Source organism: Polypterus senegalus, chromosome 4 (genome assembly GCF_016835505.1).
Source record: "Polypterus senegalus isolate Bchr_013 chromosome 4, ASM1683550v1, whole genome shotgun sequence".
NCBI classification, from domain to species: Eukaryota; Metazoa; Chordata; class Cladistia; order Polypteriformes; family Polypteridae; genus Polypterus; species Polypterus senegalus.
Genome location: NC_053157.1, coordinates 10,237,820 through 10,249,828, shown reverse-complemented (window position 1 = coordinate 10,249,828; position 12,009 = coordinate 10,237,820). Strand labels below are relative to the sequence as shown.

Here is a 12,009-nt window from a genome sequence, read left to right as displayed (position 1 = left end):
TTAAAAAAATTGCAACCATGTTTGAAAACATATTTTTACTTATTATGGGTTATGGAGCATAGATTGACTAAAACGGTAAATTTATCTATTTAAAATTAAATCTGTAACTTAATAAAGTTTGCAGGGATTGCAGGGTTCTAAATACTTTCTGAATTCACTATATGTATAGATATATAACATTGAAAAAATTAATATTGTTAAATTACAACTACTGCGGTGGGCTGGCGCTCTGCCCGGGGTTTGTTTCCTGCCTTGCGCCCTGTGTTGGCTGGGATTGGCTCCAGCAGACCCCCGTGACCCTGTAGTTAGGATATAACAGATTGGACACTGACTGACTGACAACTGATAAGCTAATGATTTTCTTGAAGACTGAATTGAACTGCCCCTCAATGTTTTATTTAATTTGCCGCATCTTTAAGCAGCTGCGGTGGGCTGGCGCTCTTCCCGGGGTTTGTTTCCTGCCTTGCGCCCTGTGTTGGCTGGGATTGGCTCCAGCAGACCCCCGTGACCCTGTAGTTAGGATAGAGTGGGTTGGATAATGAATGGATGGATCTTTAAGCAGAATGCTTAGACTTGCCTTGCAGTTTGTGTTCTCCTGTATTGTGGCATGGATCCTTTCACACTTTTTCTTTATTACCATTCAATGTTTATATTACGTTGACTCTGTAGTAGAAACCCCCGGAAGGCTCTTTTAAAACCTCCGCGTGTTAGTAAACTTTGCCGGAGGTGTGCACAGAAAATTATATGGTTAGCAAATTGCAATAAAGAATAATTTGACAGAGCCCTAAAGCATTTCAAAAGAACTGCTTTAGCACTGAATGGATCTTAAGGTGGAACGTCAGCGTTTAACTATTTAAATCTGAAACGCCTCATCAAGGTGTGTTATGGCCTTTTCGAATCAGTGTAGCAAACTATTTTGAAATGTTAACTCGTTGGATCACAGAATACGAAATCGAGCCCAGAGAAGTCAGCGGCGCTTCTGGCCGGTGTTGATATAGACATATATAGACAGATGCCGCATTGACTGTGTTGCCCAGTGGACACGATACGTCAGCGTGTACGCCATATTGCGAGTGGCAAAAGTGGCATTTAAACTAATACAAGTAGATGTGGAAACCGGGTTTTCTGATGAAAAAACAATAACGTTTAAAACAGTATCGTTTACATATAACAGATTTTGGCGAATCGTTTAAATGCAATTATTTATATCCATTTATACACTAATAGTGGCAATTATTAAATAATAATAATAGTATTAAATAATTCCTCCCATATAAGTTTCTCGGACTGCCTTCTTCCATCTCTGAAACATTTCTAGACTTTGTCCTGTTCTTACCCAACACAGTACTGAAGTATCGGTTAATGCCCTCGTCACCTCACGTATAGATTACTGTAATGCTGTTCTATCTGGCATCCCACAAAAACGTATCCATCACTTACAACTTCTTCAAAATTCTGCTGCCAGGATAATAACCTGCTGTTCAAAATCCACTGAACACATCACACGATTCTCTCTCAATGTCACAGGCTCCCTGTTTACTACTGAATACAATACTAAATCATGGTCTGAACATTTAAAGCTCTCCACACCTCACTGATCTCCTCCAGACTGACACTCCTCTCGCTCACTCAGATCCTCCTCTGCAGCTCGACTTTCTGTACCTCACATCAGACTCGGTGCTATGGGAGCTCGAGCGTCTCTCATTGTGCTTCTCAACTCGGGAATTCTCTTCCCTCTCATATCCGTCAGCTCGATTCAATAACACATTTTAAAACTGCCCTCAAAACTTATTTTTTCAAGCTGGCACACTAATTGTGAATTTTGCACTGTTACTGCCAGTTATCTTTGTTTGTTTGCTAATTATTGCTTTTTGATTTATCATTCTCTTGTTTTAATTTTACTAATATTGTTTAATTTTATTGTAAGGTGACCTTGAGTGCTAAGATTATAACACGGGATTTTCTAATGGCCAACTATGACCAAAACAATTGTTCAGCCTTACCTATGAAATGTAATCCAACAAAATTTTGCCGTCTGCATGGAAAAAATGAAACAAGACTTGCATAGATGGTCAACCCTTCATCTCACACTAGCTGGAAGAATTAACACTGTTAAGATGAATATTCTTCCTAAGCTCCTTTTTTTATTTCAAAACATCCCAATATACATCAATAAATCATTCTTTAAGCAATTAGATTCAACAATAACCTCATTTATTTGGAATTCAAAACATCCACGCATCAAAAGAGCGACCCTATAAAGACAAAAGGCAGAAGGCGGCATGGCTCTACCTAACTTCCAGTTTTATTACTGGGCGGCAAATATACAGGCGATAAAAACCTGGACACAAATAGAAGAACATACACAGGCATGGACCACAATAGAAGTAAAATCCTGCTGTACTTCTTTGTATTCCTTGCTCTGTGCTCCAATAAACACACATGTTATCGGCAATACACTAATAACCCAATTGTGCTCCACTCACTTAGAATCTGGAACCAATGTAGAAAGCATTTTAAGACGGAGAAGCTTCTATCTGTGGCACCTCTGCAAGAGAACCACTTCTTTCAACCTTCACAAACATATGCAGTTTTTAATATCTCAATCAATCAATCAATCAACATTTATTTATATAGCACATATTCATACAAAAAATGTAGCTCAAAGTGCTTTACAAAATGAATAGAAAAATATAAGACACAATAAAAAATAAACATAAGTCAACATTAATTAACATAGAATAAGTAAGGTCCGATGGCCAGGGTGGACAGAAAAACCAAAAAAAAAAACCTCCAAGAGCTGGAGAAAAAAAAAAAAATCTGTAGGGGTTCCAGACCACGAGACCGCCCAGTCCCCTCTGGACATTCTACCTAACATAAGTGGAACAGTCCTCTTTGGATTTAGGGTTTTCATGGAAGGACCTGATGATGATGGTCACGTAGACTTCTGGCTTTCAGTCCATCAATGTTGGAGCATCATGGTGCTTTGAGTAGGTGGTGGTGGCGCAGGCCGCCACCACAAAGAAACTGGAAAAAGAAACAGAAGAGAGAGTTGGGGTTAGTACGGATTTTAGAGCCACCATGAATAGTTATTATGAAGAATTGAACATACAGAGTATCAGTATTAAGTTAAAGTGAAGTTATAAAAAGGCCATGTTAAAGTAATGTGTTTTCAGCAGTGTTTTAAAGTGCTCCACTGTATTTGCCTGGCGAATTCCTGTTGGCAGGCTATTCCAGATTTTAGGTGCATAACAGCAGAAGGCCGCCCGCCTCACCACTTCTTTTAAGTTTAGCTTTTGGAATTATAAGGAGACACTCATTTGAAGATCTGAGGTTACGATTTGGAATATAAGGTGTCAGACATTCTGATATATAAGATGGGGCGAGATTATTTAAGGCTTTATAAACCATAAGCAGAATTTTAAAGTCAATCCTGAATGACACAGGCAACCAGTGTAGTGACATCAAAACTGGAGAAATGTGTTCGGATTTTCTTTTCCCAGTTAGGATTCTAGCAGCTCCATTCTGCACTCGTTGCAAGTGATTTATGTCTTTTTTGGGTAGTCCTGAGAGGAGTGCGTTACAGTAATTTAGTCTACCGAAAACAAACGCGTGAATTAATTTCTCAGCATCTTTCAATGATATAAGAGGTCTAACTTTTGCTATGTTTCTTAAGTGAAAAAATGCTGTCCTAGTGACCTGATGAATATGCGATTTAAAATTCAAATTACAGTCAACGGTTACCCCTAAGTTTTTTACTTCCGTCTTAACTTATGATCCTAGTGCATCAAGTTTATTTCTGATAACCTCATTGTATCCATTATTGCCAATTACTAAGATTTCAGTTTTCTCTTTATTTAGTTTGAGAAAATTACTATTCATCCATTCAGAAATACCATTCAGACATTGTGTTAGTGAATCGAGAGAGTCGGGGTCATCAGGTGCTATTGATAAGTACAGCTGTGTGTCATCAGCATAGCTGTGGTAACTCACGTTGTAACCTGAGATAATCTGACCTAACGGAAGCATGTAGATTGAGAAGAGCAGCGGACCCAGGATAGAGCCTTGTGGAACACCATATCGGATATCATGTGTCTTTGAGTTGTAATTACCACAACTAACAAAGAATTTTCTACCTACCAGGTAGGATTCAAACCAATTTAAGACCCTGCCAGAGAGGCCCACCCATTGACTAAGGCGATTTCTAAGAATATTGTGATCAATGGTGTCAAATGCAGCACTCAGATCTAAGAGGATGAGAACAGATAAATGGCCTCTGTCTGCATTGACCCGCAAATCATTTACTACTTTAACGAGTGCAGTTTCTGTGCTGTGATTTGTTCTGAAACCTGACTGAAATTTATCAAGAAAAAATTTATCTGGAAAAAATTTGGAATTAACTTGCTTAGAGATCTTTATATAGACAACGTCTTTGCATCCTATGAACAACTACATTCCAAATTTAACATTCCAGCTACACATTTCTTTCACTATCTTCAAATCAGAAACTTTGTTAAACAAAACCTTCCAGATTTTCCTCATCTTGCACCCTCATCCATGCTGGAAAAATTATTGCTCAATCTCAAGGATTTAGACTCCATCACTACAATATATAAAATCATTTTACAATCCCTCCCTTTCAAAGATCCAAGAGGACACTGGGAAAAAGATCTCTCAATTAATATATCAGAAAAGGAGTGGAAAGTAGCAATGCAGAGAATTCACTCGAGCTCCATATGCGCAAAGCATACAATTATACAACTCAAAATTATATATCGAGCACATCTGTCTCGACTAAAACTCACCAAAATGTTTCCAGGGCATGATCCAACCTGCGAACGTTGCAATCAAGTCCCAGCCTTACTAGATCACATGTTCTGGGCCTGCACCAAATTAACATTATTCTGGACAAACATTTTTAATTACCTCTCAGACAGCCTCGGTGTGACAATCCCTCCTAACTCATTAACAGCTGTGTTTGAGGTTCTTCCAGAGGGGCTTAAAGTGGAGAAGGACAAACAAATTGTGATGGCATTCACTACACTGTTGGCACGCAGACTGATTCTGATAAACTGGAAGAACCCAAACTCTCCTCTTTTAAGTCAGTGGGAAACCGATGTGTTATATAATTTGAAACTGGAAAAAATCAAATACTCAGTTAGAGGATCCGTACAGACTTTTTTCAAAACATGGCAGGATCTAATCAGTAATATTTTAAAATAAGTTCATAAAGCACAGAGAATTTATTAATTTAGGTATTTTTACAAGCCTTAAATTTTACGCTGTTTGGCTTGCTCTCTCTCTCAGGGGTGGGGATCGATCTGTTCTTAACTCAATTCTTCTTTTTGTAAAAACTTGATGGCTTTGTATGGATTGTAATAAAACTAATAAAAAAAAATAATAAAAAAAAAAAATTCGCTGGCAACACGAATTAGACGATCTACAAGTCTCCGACTTGAAGTTTAAATCCAAACAATATATTCAATCTCTTTTTGCCGTTCTGTTATTTCACAAAGTAATAATTTCTGTTTGTTTGCGCTATCTTTACTATAATTGTTTTGAGATTTTCGAATTTTCCTACTTACATTATCTCTAATCTGCTCTGCATGTGTATCATGCCAACGTTTTTGAATCCTTTACGATGTTCTACTTTGTCTTTTATTTCCGGCACCAGGTGTGGTTAAATCTCTTGGCACAAAGTCTCATCTCACGGGACTGATTGATTATTACTTTCCTTATTTTCAGAATCTGATTATTTTTGTTCTTATTTGTATTCTTTTTTCTACCACCCTTTTGGGTCTCTTTTTTGACGCACTGCTCTTTCTTCTTCGCTTAGTCATTGACTTGTCATCTAGAACGTCTAATAAAATTTGTAAGACCTGAGAGCACAGGAAGTGTATCCGCCAAAAGCATTCCAACAACTGAGAGGTTAGATGACCGCGGCCCTGTTTGAAAATGGTTGTAAGTATGACGTGACTTGCAAAAGTCACCATCTCACGGGACTTGCTTCCAAAGGTTGTAAGTATGACGTGACTTGACCTCTCGCGGGATGTGAAAGTGTCTCTCCGTCTCTCTTCAAAAGATCACGTCTTGTTGCAGGAAAAAAAGTCTTGTCTCATCCCAAGATTTCTTTCTATTATAAGAAAAACTGTAGAGACTAGAGACACAATTTGACGCCCCGTGAGAGATACTTTAACGTCACGCAAGACAAGGCAGTGCGACAACATTTAAAACAAGTTCACAGACATCTAACCAAGCAGTTGTTGGAATGCTTTTGGCAGACACGCTTCATGTGCTCCCATCTCTTAAAACAACGACAAGCAGAACACGCAGCTCGCCAGCAGCAGTAAGCCAGCAGATGATCCGACAGCATCTCCTTAGCGTGCGTTCAGCCACCTCCCCTTCACAAAGTGAGCAGCTTTATACGTCCCGCGAGAAAGAGATGTAACCACACCCGGGACCGCAAATAAAGAACAAGTATTGTTTTTACAAAAGTTTTAAAGTAAAAGTGAAGATAATGCATATGTAACAATTGGCATGAAAATAACAATCTCTTTAAATTTTATAATCGGTAAAACTAACCCGGGGGTGGGCGAGCGAACCCCCCAAGTTTTTTTTATAATAGAGAGATTTTTTATTATTGGTATTAGTTGATCATAGATGCCCTGCGGTGTGCTGGCGCCCTGCCCAGGAATTTGTTTCCTGCCTTGCACCCTGTGATGGGTGAGATTGGCTCCAGCAGACCCCTGTGACCCTGTGGTAGGATATAGTGGGTTGGATAATGACTGACTGACTGATCATATGAATAATGAATGAATAAGCCCCTCAAAAAACGTCAAAATATTGCCAATACTTTACATAATGGCCATGAGGGCATTTCACAGCATACCCTGAGTGTGACTTTGGATTACGGTAGGCAGATGATGGTTGTTTTTATTCAGTTTTAAGAGTGACGTAACGTTCTCAGACTCACTTAATCCAGATTAGCACATCTTTGTAAATCCAACACAAAAACGATGACCACGATTGGGTTTCAGACCCACAACTCTGGCCATGTGAGGTAGCAGTTCTGCCCATTGCACCAGTATGCCACGTAGTTGTTAGAAACGGTGTCCACAAGTGAAACAGCATCCCCTGGAAATGCTCTGGAATTGCTGTGGAATTAGTCCACCACCAGGATTTGCTGCCAGGTCTTCACCCCATCTGACACAGTGATGAGCAGCCTGTGCAAAGATCTGCCACAAATGTGTTATTTTTTTAATTAAATTTGACATTTATTTACAATGTGGGTTATGTTTGCCGAGTGCATATGACATCCTCTTTGCCATGGTGCCGTGAGTGTGTAGGCGTGTGAATGTGTGCTTACACAAATGTGGAAATAGCACCATCAAGTGGAACCATGGATAAGCAAGTTGTGGTTCCCACACATATGTATCGTCTACTTGGCCATACTGCTAGTGAAAGCTAAAACAGAATGTTTTTACATATGAACTGTTGCTCTCTACAGCAGAGTTGGTTCCTGCCTTTCACTCAGTGCTGCTGGGATAGGCGCCTACGCCCCTTGAGCTTGAAAATGATGAGTGATAATGGATGGCTGGCTGTTTTGTTCTTGCTCTTGATGCACGCCATTGATGTATTCGACCCCTAAGGTGTTGTTTATGGGAGGATGTGCTCTGAAGAATAGAGCTTTTGACACTGCCGCCTAAAAAACGAAAACTCTTGTCAGCTGACTCTAATATTCTACTTAAGAGGGACTCATAAAAGTGTTAGAGTGAGACTGTTGGGATGGGAAACTGGGAAAGGTTAAAAACAGTTTTGGAGAAAATTAAGTAAGGGTATATTGACATGGAGGATGAGACAGAGGATAAGATTCAGGTGGATAAGTGCAACTTAACATTCACTTACAGCTAACTAAAGAGCCTTTACGCTCGATCACCAATCAGGGAGTAGATGAAGTACTTGGGGGTCCACATCATTGACAGGTTGGACTTGTCTCAGAACACAGAGGAATTATAGAAGAAAGGCAAGAGCAGGCTCTGTTAATGTGGGTAGGGACATCCTTCACATCTTCTACCACTCTGAGATGGCCAGTGCTGAGTGGTGTGCTGAGCTGATAACCTCACATTGAGAGCGGACCACCAAATCAACAAACTCATTAAAAAGGCTGGCTCAGTTATAGGACAAACTCTGGACCTCCTGGAGGCAATAAAAAAGGAGAGAATGAAGACAAAACTGGGGCCAGTATGAACAACGCTGCACATTCTCTCTCTGACACAACAACACTGAGGACGTTCAGCCAAAGAAATATTCAGCTAAAGTGTGTCAAGAAACGCTATGGGGGCTTCAACGACAATGCGGATGTAAAATGCTACATTGTGACTGCAAACTCGGATATTTTCTGTCTGTTTAGTCATTCTGCTGTATATTTAAGAGGGGATTGTTGTCTGATATAATATACGTAAGTGATTTGTTGTTTGTCACAATATCTAAATAAATTTATATCTATTATATAGTGCCTTTCATATCTATCTATCTATTATATAGTACCTTTCATATCTATTATATAGTGCCTTTCATATCTATCTATCTATCTATCTTTTATATAGTGCCTTTCATGTCTTTTATATAGTGCCTTTCATATCTATCTATCTATCTATCTATCTATCTATCTATCTATCTATCTATCTATCTATCTATCTATCTACCCGGAGGCACGTGTATAAAATAAAGATGCTTTTATTTTTCTTCAGCTGGAGGGCACGTCTTCCCCGTGTCCCCCAGCAACAACACAGTCCAAAACACCAACAGAAGCACAAAAACCACACTCCTCTCTGGCACCACCACTCCTCCTGTCAAGCTTCATCCTCCTCCTCCTCCTCCAGACTCTGGCCACTAAGTGGCGGTTGCAGGCCCCTTTTATAGTCCACCCGGAAGTGCTACAAGGTGGGGCTGAAGATTCGTCCAGCCAAGCTCAGGGCCCCATGCAGTGCCCCCTGGCAGCCATCCCAGATCCCAACAGGGCTGTGGAGAACTCCATCTCCCATGGAGCCCTGTGGGAAGCTGAGGCACTGCTTCATCCCAGGGGGGTGGCCATCCAGTGACAAGGGGGAGGTACTGCATGGTCCAGGGCTGCTCCCTCTGAATATACAGTGAAGGGGCATCCCAGCCAGGCATGGGACCCGGCCATCCGCCACACTATCTATCTATATGTTGTATAGTGCCTTTCACATCTATCTATCTATCTTTTATATAGTGCCTTTCATATCTAGCTATCTATCTATTTATCTTTTATATAGTGCCTTTCATATCTAGCTATCTATCTTTTATATAGTGCCTTTCATATCTAGCTATCTATCTATTTATCTTTTATATAGTGCCTTTCATATCTAGCTATCTATCTTTTATATAGTGCCTTTCATATCTAGCTATCTATCTATTTATCTTTTATATAGTGCCTTTCATATCCGTCTGTCTATCTATATTTTATATAGTGCCTTTCATATCTATCTATCTATCTATCAGGATGTGATCAGAATGATTAAAGAGAAGTCAAAATACAAATATAGGCAATTGCTTGTATTAGAATGAGGCAGAAAGTGCAGGTCAAACAGGAAAATAACAGAACAGTTTGCGAGTGTTAAGTTGATCCGTGATCGAGTGCCTGTAAATGTGCAAAATACATGTTGGCAAGTGGGTCTTAAATAGAATGATCGTCATTGCCTCACACATTACAGAGAGCAGAAAGCATAGCTAAGGGTGTCGTAGGATGCAACGGCTTTAGCTGCACATATGAAAACTCAGAAATACTCATTTCTGTGTGATTGCAACATTATTAAAAGTAAATAGAAGATGTTGGCATTTTGGGCTACAATTTGAGATTGGACGATTATTTGAGCAATTTGGGCAATTCTCAGAAGAATAAAAATATTGTAATTAACATACTTTTATCTTTTCTCCCTCAACAGCTTTATTTTAACAGACTCTGAGAATCATGAAAACCTGCTTCACCCAAGTGATTCGAGTCAGCTGTCATCAGTAAGCGAAGTTAAGAAAAATGTGACTTCTATAATAAATGCACCCGAGGAAGAAACTGACAAACCATTTGTAAGTGATCTGAATAAAAATCAGTGTTGTGATAAACAAGAAAATCATTCCGAAAAGATCGCTCAAGACATCAAAGACCAAAATACTCCCGGTGAAGCTCAGTGCAGTGCTAATACAGACCGTCAGTGGGACAGTTGTGCTGTTTTAGATGAGCTCCTCCCAGAATGCAATTCCAAAGCAGAACCATCTGATCCATCGGTTAACAATTCTAAAGACAACACAGCTGCATTCCTCTTTAAAAATGGTGAGAATGAGGAAGAAACGAGTCTTGACAGAGTGTTAAAAGGACATGAGCACACCAAGCCACATGTTGATCAGTCCAATAGAGAGTACAGCCATGGACCCCACGATTTACTAAAAGTGAAGAAAGTCAGTCATGCTGTCAAGGTCCATAACATGAAGTTGCAGAAATTAAGCCTTCTAAATACTGAAAAGGAACTTTGCCATTGGATCACATGCAGGCAGGAGCAAGAGGATGCACAAAGGAAAGATAATAATGTTGAAGTAACTTCATATAACGATGAAAATAAATCTGAATGCCTGAAACACAATACAGCAAGAGAGATTTCATCAATATGGAATACACAACCAGGAAAACTAGCTGATGCCCACTTCCAAGCTAAAGATCAAGTGAGTGCTACCATCTTCTAAATATAAAACAAAATTCTCAAAGGGGAAGGGAAATTGTAAAAAAATCCCTGGCCCAAAATAACAAAAATAAGGCTTTTTTATATTTAAAGATTGTGACAGATTGGGGGCGCTGTCGTCCCCTTGCACCCTTGAACTAGACTCTAGACACCAGATAAAAGTCCAATAATTTGTTTTATTAACAAAATAATGTGCACAAAGCACCCTCCTCTCCACAATACTTATACAATACAATCACTAATCAATAAACCTTAATCCTCCACTCTCCCAGACGCGTTGCCACCCTACCACCCAGCTCAGCTAAACCACTGGGATCTCCCACAGTCCTTTTATATTCCCTGACCCGGAAGTGTTTCTCATCCCTTAGTCCACGTGACTTCTTATCACTTCCGGGTCAGAACAAAAGTCCTCTTCTTCATCCCGGAAGTAAGTCATTTCCCGCGTCGCTGTGACTAAGACGTACTTCTGGGTTACAGGACACGTAACAATCCTTGGACCTCCCTGCAGCGTCCTCTATGGGCCCCTGTGGTATCCAGCAGGTCTGCGGATGAAAACTCCATTGTACATAATTCCCTGCTGGCATTCGGGGCACCTCCATGCTGCAAGGGAGGGCTCCACCTGGGGGTATTGGCCGGCCATAGTCCACATTTAAAATTAAAGATATGTATTTAAAGATGTATTTTTAAAATTAGAAAAACAGAACAAAGACACCAGCAGAAACCAAACATAAGGAATACCCAAAGGCCAACCTAACAGTAACCAATAGCAGTCTGTGATCCAGGAATCAAAAGTAAAGTCAAATCTTATATACACAGAAATCAATAAGAAAAAAGTATCTATACTAATAAAAGGCAAAGCCCTCACTGACTCATCACTAATTCTTCAACTTCCCGTGTAGGTAGAAGGCTGAAATTTGGCAGGCTCATTCCTAACAGCTTACTTACAAAAGTTGGGCAGGTTTCATTTTGAAATTCTACACAACGGTCATAACGGTCGACAACGTCCGCCATGTTGAACTTTCTTATTTATGGCCCCATCTTCACGAAATTTGGTAGGCGGCTTCCCTGTGCTACCTGAAACTAATGTACATACATATTTCGATGGTATGACGCCACTGTCGGCCGCCATATTGAACTTTCCAACGTCACTAATTCTCCAACTTCCCGTTTAGGTAGAAGGCTGAAATTTGGCAGGCTCATTCCTTACAGCTTACTTACAAAAGTTAAGCAGGTTTCATTTCGAAATTCTACGCCTAAC

The 12,009-nt window shown here is 39.9% G+C and overlaps 1 protein-coding gene across 1 annotated transcript in view; it reads left to right on the top strand.

Annotated features, from left to right (window-relative positions):
- Positions 1 to 12,009, top strand: part of LOC120527133 — a 307,413-nt gene that overhangs the window by 150,297 nt on the left and 145,107 nt on the right. Inside the window, exon 10 of the mRNA XM_039750231.1 lies at positions 9,966 to 10,734. Coding sequence (XP_039606165.1) covers positions 9,966 to 10,734 — 769 coding nt within the window. The remainder of the gene's footprint in view (positions 1 to 9,965; positions 10,735 to 12,009) is intronic.